The sequence below is a fragment of the Callospermophilus lateralis genome, chromosome 8 (assembly GCF_048772815.1).
Source record: "Callospermophilus lateralis isolate mCalLat2 chromosome 8, mCalLat2.hap1, whole genome shotgun sequence".
Classification (NCBI taxonomy): Eukaryota; Metazoa; Chordata; class Mammalia; order Rodentia; family Sciuridae; genus Callospermophilus; species Callospermophilus lateralis.
Window position 1 is genome coordinate 112636964 of NC_135312.1, and position 16730 is coordinate 112653693.

The following is a 16730-nucleotide window of genomic DNA, read 5'->3' on the forward strand; positions in this document are numbered from 1 at the left end:
AGCCACATCAATGTGGCTTCTTAAAGCAGCATAATTCACAATAGCTAAACTGTGAAACCAACCTAGATGCCCTTCAATAGATGAATGGATTAAAAAATGTGGCATATCTATACAATAGAATATTACTCAGCAATAAAAGAGAATAAAAATCATGGCATTTGCAGGTAAATGGATGGAGTTAGAGAAGATAATGCTAAGTGAAGTTACCAATCCCCAAAAACCAAAGGCCGAATGTTTTCTTTGGTATAAGGAGGCTGATTCATAGTGGGATAGGGAGAGGGAGCATGGGAGGAATAGATGAACTCTAGATAGGGCAGAGGAGTGGGAAGGGAAGGGAGGGGGCATAGGGTTAGAAATGATGGTGGAATGTGATGGACATTATTATCTAAAGTACAGGTATGAAAACATGAATTGGTATAAATATACTTTGTATACAACCAGAGATATGGAAAATTGTGCTCTATATGTGTAAATAAGAATTGTAATGCATTCCCCGTCATATATAAATCAAAAAAATTAATTAAAAAAAGTAGACCTGCACTTTTTACACTCAGTTTTAGCTGAAAGAATTCCATTTACTCATTTCCAAATATTGGTAAAAACAAAACCCAGTTCATAATTTTCCTAAGAATATCTTTTAGGGGGCTAGGGATATTGCTCAGTTGGTAGAGTGCTTGCCTCGCATGCATAAGGCCCTGGGTTGAATCCCCAGCACCACACACACACAAAAAATGTGGTGTCTCCTAAAGCTAATATATCAAAATCCAGATTAGTGTAATGCTTATTAATACCCTGACTCCTAGAAAATCTACCCTCTAAACTACCTTCTGCTAGTGATAAATGGGTTGTAAATCAAAACTTAGATGAAGAACTATGGAAGACCAGGAAAAATAAAGTTTGATTTTCATAATTCTGACCTTTAACTTAAAACAAAAATGCATTAGAAACTACTATATAGTTGCTGCCACACCAATGAAGTTGTCTAAATTAATGAATTGTTATTTTTAAGATTAACTTCAATTCCATTCTTGATTTTTAATAATTTCTACACATCCTTCAGGATAGAGAAATGCCACTTCACTTCAGAGTTTGAATTACATATAAATCCACAGTAAAACTGCAATAAAGACTTATGAGAGCTGGGCACAGTGGTGCACATCTTTAATCCCAGCTACTCAGAGGCTGAGGCAGGAAGAACACAAGTTCAAGGCCAGTATAGGCAAGTTAGCAAGATCCTATCTCAAAATAAAAAGAAAAATGGCTGGGGATGTAGCTCAGTGCTATAGTACCCCTGGGCTCAATATCTAGTACCTTAAAAAAAAAAAATAAAAATTAGAGACAAGGATCAGGTCAGTTCTAGTTTCTACTGAGCAAAAACAGCTGTTTCTGCCATCATTCAAATACCAAAACATACTTACATTTCAGAAAACGTATCTACATTTTCAGAACTAGCAAATTAAAACATGAATTTCCACTTCTATCATCTCCCCATAAAGTTTTTCTTGAAGTTAACCATATATTACTAAAATCAATAATTTATGTGAAAAGGCTTCAGGAATGCATTTGTGTCACAGTTACCTACAAATGCTAGTTTAACAACTATTTCTTTAACTCAGTCCAAATACTTACTTCAGCTCAGCAGAAATAAATCACTACATCTCAAATTATTTTCAGCAAAATTAATAAAATATTAATTACATATAAATAAAGAAGGGGGAGGGGCTGGAATTGTGGTTCAGTGGTACAGTGCTTGCCTGGCACGTGTGAGGCATTGGATTTAATTCTCAGCACCACATAAAAATAAACAAATAAATAAAGGTATTGTGTCCATCTACAGCTAAAAAAAAGTACAAAAAAAAAAAAGGGGGGGGGGGAAGTTTCACTTAATAGTAGAATGTAACAACACTATTTTCAAAGCTTATAATTGTTTTAAGCTATTAGTTCAGCAAAACACCCATAAATATTCTAACAGAGAACAGTTTAGCCTCCCCTGCTTGGTGGACAAGAAAAAATTCAACCAAGTGTTAACACATCCCATAATAACAAGGCCGCAATCTAATTTTCAATTTTATTTTTCTATTACTATACAACAAAAAATTGTATATTCACCAACTACCCACTGACTATAATTTGCTTTACAGTTTTGTTTATCTCTGGTTATGATGATCATGAACCACAGAGTTAGAATGCCTTGATTTGAATCTTGCTTTGCTGTTTACTAATACTGTAACCTTGAAAAAGTTATTCTTTGGTGCCTTTTGGTGCCTCAATTTTTTCACATGTAAAATGGAACTAATACTATCTATATCATGCAGGTATATGAATCAAAGGAAGTAAAATATGCAAAAGCTCTTAAAACTGTGTCTGGTTAAGTGCTCAATAAATATTCCCTCTATTCCTCTTTACAGATCTCCTCCATCCATCTAAATCTACCCAACTTTCAGCTTAAAAGTTTCTAACAAGTATCTTTAGCTGGGTGCTGTTGTGCATGCCTATAATCCCAATGACTTGGGAGGCCGTGGCAGAAGGATCTCAAATTTGAGGCCAGCTTTAGTAACTTAGCAAGACCCTGTCTCAAAATAAAAATCAAAAGAACTGGGGGGTACAGCTCAGTTGTAAGGTATCCCTGGGTTCAATCTCTAGTACCAAAAAAAAAAAAGAAAAAAAAAAAAGAAGGGGGGCTGGGGATGTGGCTCAAGCGGTAGCGCGCTCTCCTGGCATGCGTGCAGCCCAGAGTTCGATCCTCAGCACCACATACAAACAAAGATGTTGTGTCCGCCGAAAACTAAAAAATAAGTGTTAAAAATTCTCTCTCTCTCTAAAAAAAAAAAAAAAAGGAAAGAAAGAAGTTTCCTGTAGTTAAGTATATAAATATAAAAATCCTGCCATCATCTAAATTTGTATAGCAATTAGGACAGACAGCAAAGACCACATATTCTATTTTATTTATATTGCCCCCAAAACTTAACAACAGTGCATGTACAGAGCAGGCACACAGTAAATATCTATAGAAGTTAACACAACCCATACAGCTGCTGGTTTGTTTGCTATCTTAGAAAAGTTTAACATAAATTATAACCATGAGGCTTTTAGAATCTCTTTAATGATGATCAACACATACAATCTAAAGGCAAGGGAGAAAAAATATGTGTTTCCTGATTTAATTTTCAGATGTACTATAAGAATGTCCATTCTCAAGAGACAAGTACATTCCTGCACATAATTAGAATCACTGGCAGAACCAAAGCCATTACAGTTCAGGAATGATGGGAGAAAAAAGAAAGAAAGGAAATTAAGAATTCCTCCTTCCCCCATCCCAATCTGGAAGTAATTAACAAGAAACTCAAAGGAAGTTAACATTATCCTTTGGCATATGTAGAATAAGCTGATCCTTGACTGCAACCTTGAATGTGGAATCTGGTTCAATTCAACATCAACCAAATGCTTTGTATCTTTATATAAATCCCCCGGCCACTTGCAGCCTTTTTTCTATCAGGAAGTTTGTCATATATTACTTTCCATTCATTTTACTCTTTCCTTCCTATCTATCTTATTCTCTCTCTCTATTCACCCATCCACCAGCACAGGTCACAATTTATTTCTTATAAGCATGGACTTTAACTTTTTTTTTTTTTTTGGTACTGGGGATTGAACTCAGGGGCACTCAACCACTGAGCCACACCCCCAGCCCTATTTTGTATTTTATTTAGAGACAGGGTCTCACTGAATTGCTCAGCACCTTACTGTTGCTGAGGCTGGCTTTGAACCCGCAATCCTCCTACCTTAGCCTCCCGAGCTGCTGGAATTATAGGTGTGCGTCACTGCACCCACTTTTTTTTTTTAAAAATACTTTTTTGAAATGATTTGCACATATTAGACCCTCAAATATTTATTCTGATTGAATAAGTAAGTTTACAGTATATACTCCCCAGTGAGTACTGATATAGCTGTAATCTGTGGCCACCATATGTAAAAGGTACATATTTATCACTTAATCTTCATTACAACCCTTGGAAATAGGTATAACCTCTTTTTTGCAAATTGAGAAACTGAGGCTTTAAAAAGCTTAAGAAAAACTTCTAAGATTCTATAGTTAGTTGAGAAACAAAACTATGATTCCTTCTGAGCTCTTAGAACAGGAGGTACAGTATCTTTGACTGCCTATGTGTTAGATTCTGACTTGACTTCTGACTTACAAGCAGAAGTAAGAATTATAGGTGTGTCAGATTAAGCTTTGACCTCTAGCTTGTAAGTGGGAGTGGAAAGAGGGGTGTGTCACTGGATGCTGACTCTTAGGCCCAGAGGGGAAAGTGGCATATCACAGTTCCTAATTCACATGATGTCTTTTGCAAATTTGGCTTAGGTTGTCAACCTCTTACTTACACAAGCATGTTCCCAGAAACACAGAGCAGTAGAAATTAGAACACCCTATTCTCTAGTCATTCAAGTTCAATTTTTAAATAGTTAAATTCAGAGTACAACAATAATCTTGCTTTATTAAGATTTGCCAGGTATCCCCACTTTCTAAATAGAGATTATAGTAAACCCAGAAGTGAAAAAATAAAAATGGTTTCTTTGGCCTTTTCCCTCAAAGGTAAAGAATTCTCTGGCTTACTGAAGTCAACCAAGAAAAGTACAATAAGAACTCATTATGCCTAATTTTAGGGACAAATAGTCAATATCAGGAAGGTGAAGTACTCAAATAATCACTATTTGTTCAAAGTAAATATAATCCTTGTCCTCAAATAACTTAAAAATGACTTGTAATAAGATGGCAGACTTACTATAACTACTACATTGATAATCACATTAAATATAAATGATCTGAACACTATAATTAAAAGTCAGAAATTATCAGATTATAACAAAGACCCAACTATATGTTCCTTATAGGAAACATTTTTTAAGTAGAAAACACAAGAAAAGATTAAAGGTAAACAGAAAAAGATACACCATGTTGATCTTTTTTTTAAAAAAAATTTTAGTTACAGATGAACATAATATCTTTATTTTATTCATTTATTTTCATGTGGTGCTGAGGATTGAACTGTCTTATATGTGTGAGGCAAGCACTCTGCCACTGAGCCATAATCCCAGCCCACACATTAATCTTAATAAAAAGAAAGAGTTCATATACAGTTGGCCCTTTGTACATGTGGGTTCTACCAACATTGATTCAGTCAACCATGGATTGAAAAATTCAGGGAAAAAAATGTGTACCAGTACTGAATATGACAGACTGTTTTTTTTTTTTTTTTTTTTTTTAAATTGTAGCAGTTGGGGTTGAATCCAGGGTCTCATACTTGCTAGATAAGCACTCTACCCCTCAGCTATATTCCAAACCCTTTTTAAATTTTGAGATAGGATCTTGCTAAGTTGCCCAGGTTGGTCTCAAATTTGTGATCTTCTTGTCTCAGGCTTTAAGCAGCCGGGATTACAGGTATGTGCCACAATATCTGGGATGTATGAATTTAAAAATCCTACTCACTGTTCTCTAAACAATAGAATATAACAACTATTTATGTCCCAACATTATGTATAACAACATTTACATTGCATTAATGTATTGTAAATAACCTAGACGTGACAAAGTGTACAAAAGAATGTGTATAGTCATATGAAGACACTATACCATTTTATAAAAGAGACTTAAGTATCAGCAGATTTTTTTTTTTTAAATATTTACTTTTTAGTTTTCGGTGGACACAACATCTTTATTTCATTTTTATGTGGTGCTGAGGATCTAACCCAGCGCCCCACGCATGCCAGGCGAGCACACATCCCCAGCCCTTAGCAGATTTTTGTAGCCTTGGGTTACTAAAACAATTTCCTGTCAACACCAAAGGTCAACTGCTTAAAAATCAGACAGTAGATTTCAGAACAAAGAATATGGCCTAAGGTAAAAAGGTAATTTCATAATGATAAAGGGATAAATAAATCAAGGGGACAAAATTATAAATGTTTATGCACCTAATAAAATAGCTTAATACCCAAATGTTTATCAATAGATAAACCGTTGTATATTCATACAATGAAATTCCACTGAGAAATAAAAGTGAATGAATACATATTAGCAACATGAATAAGTCTTGAATAACATATTGGGAAAAAAAAAAAGTCATGAAAAGGGCCAGGGCTGTGGCTCAGTGGTAGAGTGCTTGCCTCGCATGTATGAGGCACTGGGTTCGATCCCTGGCACCACACAAAAAAATAAACAAATAAAATAAAGGGGGGCTGGGATTGTGGCTCAGCAGTAGAGTGCTCCCCTAGCACGGGTGGGATCCGGGTTCGATCCTCAGCACCACATAAAAATAAAGGCATTGTGTTGTGTCCATCTACACCTAAAAAATAAATGTTTTTTTTTTTTTTAAAGATATTTAAAAAAATAAAACAAAATAAAGGTATTGTGTCCATCTACAACTAAAAAAAAAATTAAGATACAAAGGGAATGAAAAACTTTCAGATGTTATGATTATGTTCAATTTTTTTGATTGTGATAGTTTTATGTACTTACATGTATGTCAAAGCTTATCAAATTATGTTAAATATGAACAGTTTTTATATGCCAGTTATTCCTCAATAAAGCATTTTTTAAAATAAAACAAATTGAGAAGATGAGACATATACATGTAAAAAATTAAGAATTTAAAAATCTGTGGTAAGTATGCTATGACCCAAATGATCCTTGCTTCCTGGTATTTGTGCCCATATATAATCTCTCAAGTAGGGGCTGAATTTAATGACTTATTTCTAAGGAATACAATGAGGTAAAAACAATGGGATGTCACTTCCAAGATTAAGATACAAAAAAACAGTGATAGAATATTTGTCTAGCACATGTGAGGCAGCACTGGGTTTGATCCTCAGCACCATATAAAAATAAATAAGTAAAATAATGGTATTGTGTCCATCTACAATTAAAAGAAATACAAAAAAAATCTGTTGTTTCTTCTGTCTTGGACTCTCTCACATGCACTGGCTCTAAAGGAAGCCAGCTGCCATGTTGTTAGCTGTCCTATTAAAAAACCAACGTGGTAGTCAACTGAGAGGGGGCTCTGGCCAAAAGCTATCTGTAATTGAGACTCTGAGTCCAAAAGCCTGCAAGAACTAAATGCAGTAACAGCAGGATTTAACTTAGAAGTATATTCTCTCTCAGATGAGAATGCAGTCCTAGCCAACAGTACAGCCTCAGGCAGGACCTTCAGCCAGAGGTACCCAGCTAAATCTTGCCAGGATTTCAGATATACAGAAAAGGTACAACATCAATGTTTGTTTCTTGAAGTCCCTCTGGGGTATGCAGTTTTTCTTTTCTTTTCTTTTCTTTTTTTTTTTTTTTTACACAGCAACTGATAACTAATATAAGATCTAAATCATATTTATAAGAAAGTCTACAATGCAACTATTCATTTAGAATACAGCCACAAATAAGAGAATACTTATCCAATACTGTATTAAACGAAGACTTAATTTGCTCAAGTAGAAAGTATAGAGGTAAGGCAGTCCAAGTCTAATACAGTATTTCAAAGTGCCACAGAGAACCCAGATCTTTTCATCTAGGATATACCATTCCTTGGGAATTTTCTTCAGCCTTATGATTGTTACTCTGGTCATAATATGACCATATCACAGGAAAAAAAAAGGAAGAAGCTTGGCCTTTATAAGGATAAAGGAAAGTTTCCCAGGAAATTCAAATCTATTCTTCCACTTAAATTTCATTTATCAAAACTTAGCTACAAGGGAATCTAGGAAGATGAACATCTTTTGGACACGGCTTCCTCAACAAGTGCTTTGAGCTAGGAGCTGTGGTGTATGACTATAATCCCTGCTACTATACAAGCTGAGGCAGGAGGATCACCAAGTTCCACCCTACTTGGGCAACTCAGAAAGATCCTGTCTCAAAATAAAAAGGGCTGGGGATATACTCAGTAGTAGAGTACCCCTCGGTTCAATCCCCAGTACAATCAAAAACAACAAAAAGGTGCTTTGTTAGTAAGGAAGAGAACAATGTTTATGAAACAGGGAGCCAGCCCTAAACAATATGCTGGATTTAGAGAAGGACAGAACATGTAAGTTATGGGAACTTGAAAAGACTTAAAAGTAAATTATCCTGTGTTATAGTTTGGATTTTGAATGTCCTCTAAAGCCCTTGTGTTAAAAGCTTGGTCCCCAGGGTGGCTTTATTAGGAGGTGGGGCCTAGTGAACAGAAGTTAGGAAACTGAAGGCATGCCCTCAAAGGGGACTGTGGGATCTGTCCTTCTCTTTCTCTTTGCTCTCCTACTCTCCTACCTGTGATATAAGAGGTTTTACTCCACTCTCTGCTCTTGCCATGATGTGTTCTTTACTACAGGCCCAAAGCAATGGGCCAATTGCTCATTGACTGGAACCTCCTAAACAATGAGCCCAAACGAACCTTTTCTAAGTTAGTTATCTCAGATATATCATACAGTAATGGAAGCTGATTAATACTCTGGATAAAGTTTCTAATTGTATAACTTTTAAAAATTGCTGACTGATAAATAGGCATGTTATTCCCTAGTAGGACAGAAAAGTGCCACATCACATTTCATCATGTTTAAGAGTTAAGATAGCTGGGTGTGGTGGCTCACAGCTATAATCCCAGCAGCTCAAGAGGCTGAGGCACTCAGCAACTCACTAAGACCCTATCTCTAAATAAAATACAAAATAGGGCCGGGATGTGGCTCAGTGGTTGAGTGCCCCTGGGTTCAATCCCAGTACCAAAAAAAAAAAAAAAAAAAGTTAAAATATGAGCCAAGGATCTGAATAAATAATAAATATTTCTCCAGGGAAAACACAGAAATGGCCAAGAGGCACATGAAAAGATGTCCAACATCCTTAATTATCAGGGAAATGAAAAACAAAACCACAATGAGATACTACTTCATACCCAATAGGAAGTCAGAATGAAAAAGTCAGGTAATAAATTTTGGAAGGGAGGATACTGATAAACTGGAACCTTCATACACTGATGGTGGGAATATAAAATGGTACAGCTGCTTTAGAAAACAGTCTGGCAGTTGAACAGAGTTACCATATGATCTAGCAATGCTACTGCTGTGTCATCATTAAGAATAGCCAAAAAGTAGAAAAACAACCCAGATGTCCACCAACAGACTTGAATGCAAAATGTGGTTATCTCCATATAATGAAGTGCTATTTGGCCATAAAAATGGAGTACTGAGGGCTGGGGATATAGCTCAGTTGGTAGAGTGTGCTTGCCTCGCATACACGAGGCCCTGGGTTCAATCCCCAGCACCACAAAACAAACAAACAAAAATGGAGTACTGATACATATTACACCATGAATGAATCTTAGAGAAAGAAGTCAGTTACGAATGACTATACATTATGATTCCATTTATATAAAATGTCCAGAGAAAGGAATTTATAGACAGAAAATAGATTAATGGTTGCTTACGGTTGAATGGGAGAGGTAGGCTGAAGCTAAAGGTCCAGGATTTCTTTCTTTCTTTCTTTTTTTAATATTTATTTTTTAGTTGTTGTTGGACACAATGCCTTTATTTCATTTATTTTTATGTGGTGCTGAGGATCAAACCCAAGGCCTCACGCGTGCTAGGTGAGCGCTGTACCACTGAGCCTAAACCCCAGCCCCAGGATTTCTTTTTGAAGTGATGAACATTGTAGTGGCGATTGTATATATACCTATGAACATATTAAAAACTATTTGTGTACTAAAATAATAGAAAATAATATCATGATGTGGGAAAATGAAAGTTAAAACATTCTAAGGTCATTGCATTGTGTTTTATTTGTTTTCAGTCCTGGGGATTGAATAGAGGACCTCAGGACCTCATATATGATAGGCAAGTGCTCTACTGCTGACCTTATTGCGATTTTTTGTTTGCTTGCTTACTTTCTGTGGTACCAGAGATTGGACCCAGGGTACTCTACCACTAAGCTACGTCACCAGTTTTTTTTTTTATTTTTTGAGACAGAGTCTTGCTCAGTTGCTAAGGCTGGTTTCAAACTTGTGATCATTTTGCCTCAGCCTCCTAAGTAGCTGGGATTACAGGTGAGCACCACCAGGCCTGGTTACCAGCCCTATGGTTCAGGAGTAAAATAGAGAAGTTGATTATCTTTATACATTAAGCCAAACAATGGATTCCAAAAATTTAAAGGAAACCACTTAATGAAAAAGGATTAAGACAAATCTCTGTGTTACAAAGCAAATCTATTATTTATTTTTCACTGCTGAAGACTGAACCCAAGGCCTTGCGTATAATAGGCACAGAGTTAAAACTAGCTTCAAATCCATTATTTTTAATTCTGGTAGCTTACCTGAGATTCCAGAATCTCCAACTTACGTTTTCTTGCATGAAGAGCTTTACTTGGAAAAGCCCAATAGTAATTAGAAGTTCCGATCCTCTCACAGTCAACCATACCATCATCAACTAAGCTTTGAAGGACTTCTTTTACTGACATAGCAGCTAAGAAAAAGATTTTTCAAAGACTATATTAAGAAACACTATTAATAAAATTAAAAACAAATAACTGAAAAATCTGAAAAAATAAAAAAATTTGAAAACATCTGAAAAATATTAAACATAAAGATAATAGTTAATAAAAATCTCTTAAAAAACACAAAGATCTAACAACAGTATATTATATCAATAGGAATATATAAAATATTCATGGCCAACATATGTAAAAAAATTCAAGCCCATTCTCTTTTTTATTGGTACTGGGGATTGAATCCAGGGACAGTTAACCACTGATCCACATCCCCAGCCCTTTTTATTTTGAGATAGGGCTCGCCAAATTGCTTAGAGCGTCACTAAGTTGCTAAGGCTGGCTTTGAATTTGTGATATTTCTGCCTCAGTCTCCTTAGCTGTTGGGATTACAGGCATGCACCGCTGTTCCTGGCTTGACCCCACTCCTACTTGAAGAGATGCAAAATAAAGCACTGATATATACTTTCTTGACTAACAAATGAAAAATGTCAAAAAATAAAGGATTCAAGGAAACGGATACTTTCAACATGGTGAAGAAATATGATAGTATGTATTTAAAACTTCAGCTTTATGCATATCTTTTATGGAGAAATTTTGCTTTTATAAATTAGCCACAGAGAATAATGATGTATGCTTAAGGAGCTTTATGGAAGCATTGTTTTCAATAGCAAAAATTAAAAACCAGTCCAAGAGCTGAATTTTTAAAAATTACTATGCAATCATTTGTTACAAAAGCCTATTTAAGAATATTTAATGATATGAATATATTTTCAAAATGTCTTCATAGAAAAATAAAGGACCGTAAACACTAATCTGACAGTGATTATCTTTGGATAATAGGTAACACATGATTTTTAGTTCCTTATTTTTGCTTATTTCTTCCCCCTTCCAACAATTAACATGTATTACCCTTTGCTAAGAAAACTAAAACAAAACTATTATGAAAGATTAAGGAATAAAGGATATTTGGGTGCTATAGTTAAGGTTAAGATTAAAGATCAGAAAAAGTTTTAAAAATACCACGTAAAGATACAAAGTCACATATCACAAGTGTCTGAAATCCATTAATAATCCTTACTTTATTAGTTTTTTTGAGGTGGTGGGGATTGAACCCAGGGCCTTGCATATTGCCAGGCAAGTACTCTACCTCTGAGCTACATTCCTAGCCCTTTTTATTTTTTTGAGACAGAATCTCAAGAAGTTGCCTAGGCCATCCTTATACTTGTAAACTTGCTACCCTCTTCTTAGCCTACCAAGTAGCAAGGATTACAGGTGTGTGTCACCTCACCAGGCAATAATTCTTACTTTGTTGTACCAAGAAACTTATCTATATTTTAGTTCTCATTTTAATTTTTCTTAGATTCCCCAGTATAATCAAAATTATTTAAAAAATTAAAGATTTGCTAGGTCAGTGGCATAAATCTATAATACCAACTACTTGTGAGGCTGAGGAAGAAAAACTGCATGTTAGTGGCCAGTCTCAGTAACTTAGCCAGACTCGTCTCAAAATAAAATATAAAAAGCACTGGGGAAGTAGCTCAGTGGTAGAGTACCCCTGGGTTCCATCACTCCTACCAGCACAGAAAGTGGGGGAGATTCTGAAAAACAAACCCCAAAATTAAAGATTTAATAAATATATAAACTCAATACCAAATGTACAAAACATGCAACCTTAACCCCATTTTTAAAGCAGTACAAACTGAAATGTCCAAGAATTCAAAAAATGAAAACTGTTTCAAGAAATGAGAGTTGAGAGTGAGGTTCAGTATACAGTGCTTGCTTAGCAGGTACAGGGCCCTGGGTACAGCATTGCAAAAAATAAAAAAATTAATGGGAACATAAGTTGGTATATGCTTCTGTTATGCTTTAGATACTAGATATTCTTCAAAAGCTCTTGTGTGGGCTGGGGTTGTGGCTCAGTTGTAGTAATGTATGAGGCACTGGATTAGAACCTCAGCACCACATAAAAATATATAAAAAAGAACTCACACCCATGTGTGAGACAATTCAAGAAAGTTTAGAGGTGAAATGATTGGATTATGAGAGCATTAACCTAATCAGTGCATATTAATCCCTGAAAGGGATTAAATGTGTGGTAACTGTAGGCAGGTAGGGTGTGGCTAGAGGACGTGAGTCCTTGGGGATGTGCCTTTGGGTATATATTTTGTTCTGGTTGAACAGAGATCTCTCTCTCTGCTTCTTGGTGCATGTGCCCAGCTGCTTTCCTCTACCACACACTTTCACAACGATGTTCTGCTTCATCTCAGGCCTGGAGAAAAGGAGTCAGTCATCTATGAACTAAGACCTTTGATGCTATGAGCCCCCAGATAAACTTCTCTTCCTCTAATTGTTCTTATTAGGTGTTTTAGACACAGCAGTGGAAACTTTGACTAAATTACCTTCCCTGAAGGCAGTGTGAGATTACACATTAAAATGGCTAAAAAGGACACAGATATCTATTTCCTATTGTATGTGCCAAGCAACTCAGTGAGACCCTGTCTCTAAATAAAATACAAAAAAAGGGCTGGGGAATTGGCTCAATGGTCAAATGCCCCTGAGTTTAGTCCCCAGTATCAAACAGACAAACAAAAAATGGGGGGAAATAATTCAGTCCAGAGCAGATTGTATGTTAATGACATATTATTTCTAGCAGCAATATTTGGAAACAATTTAAATGTTCAATAAGTGACCATCTAAGCCAAATTATGGTATTGTGGATGATCAAAAAATGAAATTTTAGGAGATGGAGTTGTCAAAAATCATTTTTAACACAAGTGATGTAAATGTAGATGATAAAATGTTATATAAAAATACACAGCTGAGGGTTTAGCTCAGTGGTAGAGCACTTGCCTAGCAAGCATGAGGCCCGAGGTTCAAATCCCAATACCAACTCCCCAAAAAACCCACAAACACAAAACTGCATACACAGCATGGTTCCCTATCAGAGAGATGGACAAAAATATACACACACACAAGAAACATCCAAATGTTAACAGTGGTGACCTCAGAATAGGATTATGAAAAAATTTCACCTTCTTCCTTATAGTTTTTATAGTTCCAAATTTGTTAAAATAAACTAACATGCATAGTTTACATAATCAGAAAGGTTTAAAAAGAAACATGTCATGTGTAGTGGACTTAGTAGTTCCCCTACCCCCCAAATACATTCAAGGTCCTAACCTCCTGGAACCTGTGAATATCAGCTTGTTTGGGAAAAGGGTCTTTGTAGATGTAATTAAAAATTAAGTTAAGGAGATATGACATATGTTTTTATGAAGAGAGAAGAAAAGAAAAACACAGATGCAAAGGATAGGCTGTGTGAAGACAGAGCCAGGGATTAGAATCCTGTTAGCAACCATTAGAAGCTAGGAAAAGAAGAAAGAAATGGATTCTCCTTTGGAGCCTCCCAAAGGAACCAGAACTGCCCACCCATTAATTTCAAACTTCTGGCCTCCGGAACTGTGAGAAAATAAATTACTGCTGCTTTAAGCCAATATATATATAGGAATTTGTTAGGGCAGCCCTAGGAAACTAATACATGATGTAAAGACACAAAATCACGTTTAACAAATACTAGAACATAACAATGTTCATTTCTTTTGAAATAAACTACATTAAAAAATAAGGGTGTATATTGCGTATGTATATGCATGTGTGAGTATATGCATGTGTGAGTATATACATGTATTCCATTTTAATTCTTCTACAGCATATAATCCAAACATAAGAACTGATGGCCAACAGACATTACATAGGAATTTTTACAAACATTCTTCATCTCTAGAAATTTGTTTTTCATAAAAAGAAATATTATTGCAGAGAATATGACTGATATTTCCCAAAGTATCCCAGCATATCTTTAATACTTACTAATGCCTTTCTCTTTGGGAGCAATCTTCTCCAAGTCTTTCAATTGAAACACATCTTTCTGTTTAAAAGGAGTAGAAAATATGAAAAACACATTTACTTTCTTCTATACATTTATGTAATTATATTCATAAAATATTGTATTAAAAAGTATGCATGAAAACAAAGAGTGCAATAGAATTAAACATTTTAGAACTATAAAAAACTTTGTGATTATCTCCTTCAATACCCTCCATATAACTTAAAACAGATAGACTTCAGCCTGAGCATACAATTCTTTAGAATAAGTGGAGATTAAAACAAAGAACAACTTCCTGCTGAACTAGAAAAACAAATAAAAAATAGTGCCTTATTTAGCATAAATTACACTCTGCAGATTTAGCAGTTCTAATCAAAACAACAGACAACTGTCAAGATTTGTTTACATTTAAGGTTTCATGAAGCAGTTACACCTAAATATAGAAAATTATACAATCCATAGCCATCTCTCAGTCATTCATCTATACACGTTGCATGCCCACCATATGCAAAGTAAAACATAGAGGGAAAATAAGCATGTAGGATATTTAATCTGATGGTCATAAAAAATGTTGACTACTTTTTTCTACTTGTAATAAGCTTTGGTTTAAGTGGTAAAAAGAACTTGGATAATAAAACAAAACTGTCTCAAAAGACTAAAGTATTCAGTAATTATAACAGAAATACTATTATTATTGTTATGGAAATCTGGGATTCATTTCTTCCAAAATAAACTTGAAAAGGCAACTTTAATTGGATGGAAACAAAACTTAAAAAAATTAAAAACTTCTGCCCATCCCAATGGACACTGCTAAAAAATTGAAAAAACAAATACCACCTAGAAGAACATATTCAAAAGACACATATTTGGTAAAGGCCTGGTACCCAGGCTATTTATATATGAATTCCTTTAAAGTATATTTTAAAAATTGATGAATGAATAAAGAAGTGGATAGATGAATACATACATGATAAAGTGAGTAAAGTCAGATGTTAATGGTAGAATCTGGGTAGTAGAAATATGTGTATTCACTGTAAAATTCTTTTGTTTTTGTTATATGTTTGAACTTTTTTTATAATAAAATGTCTGAAAAAATTTCATCTCACTACACCTAAGATTTAGTGAAAAGAGAATACTAACTCATTAGAGTATAAGATCAATCCATTTTGCACAATTGAGAATTAAAGGTGACAATTTAGAATCTTAGGGAACATATAATAAATTATTGGTTATAGGTTTCTAATGCACTAGATAAATCCACTCGATCTCTTTGCAATACTTCGTAGTGCCTGGAAAAAGAACATGAATTCATTGAGAGATCTGCTTATATGTGGTTACCAGAGAGCCCCAGACACACTGACCAACCGTATGAGACTGTTGGATAAACAAACAGGCTTGCACAAAGAGTCTCACAACCCAAATGGACTGAACAAATAATCTCAAATAAATCTTAGTTCTTAGTCTCCCTAGCATTAAGCACAGATGATAAAGGAAATGAACATTATAGATCTAGTTAGTTCCCCTTCCCTCCAAAAAAACTACATGTAAGATTCCATGGAAGACATATGGTTTAACACTTTGATTAATTAAGTATTTATGACCTAGAGTTTGTAATGTTTTACATAAATTATTTCATTTAATTCTCATACCAACACTGTGAGGTTGGTGCATCTGTTCTCTTTAACAGATGAAGAACCTGAGAAACAGAGAAGTCAAGGAACTTTCTTAATGTTATACCAATATTAAGTAAAACAGATTCCAAGTTCAAGTTCGAAATCACAGCTATTCTGTCCCCATGTTCTTCCTAAGTGCAACAGGCAAAGAATTTTTTTATTACATTGGAAGCTTCAAATATGCAACAGATCCATATATATATGTGTGTGTGTATATATATGTATATATGTCTGTCTCATTCTATTTATAGATTTATGTAAAATTCTCTGGGTATAAGTGTGCCAATGGAGAGCTATGCATTTAAGTCTTTGCTGAGATAATTTTAAGAAAAATTCAAGTTTATTGGAAGCCTATTTGTACCTCAACATATAAAATGGTTCATGAAGGGATAAGAAGGTTCTTACCCTTTCATGAACTGTCAGGATTACTGAAGACTGTATTTTAAAAAGATTTCTAAACTTTTGCAAATGAACCACTTATGATTAGAGGCACCAAAGTATGTGGTGCTTTGTTGATTGGTTTTCTAATTTGATTCAAAAGGTGATATATGTTCGCTATAAGTAAATGAGAAAAGAGACTTAAAACAAAATCCACCTATCATCTTACCACTGTTAATATCTGTGATCATATTGCAATATTTTTATATACTTTTTCTTTTTTTTAAATTTTGACATCATG

At 34.8% G+C, this 16730-nt stretch overlaps 1 protein-coding gene across 1 annotated transcript in view; it reads right to left on the minus strand.

Annotated features, from left to right (window-relative positions):
• Nucleotides 1-16730, minus strand: part of Mnd1 (meiotic nuclear divisions 1) — a 57948-nt gene that overhangs the window by 35300 nt on the left and 5918 nt on the right. Inside the window, exons 3-4 of the mRNA XM_076865079.1 lie at nt 14363-14420; nt 10319-10467 (exon numbers count right to left, since the gene is read on the minus strand). Of these exons, the coding sequence (XP_076721194.1) occupies nt 10319-10467; nt 14363-14420 (207 nt within the window). The remainder of the gene's footprint in view (nt 1-10318; nt 10468-14362; nt 14421-16730) is intronic.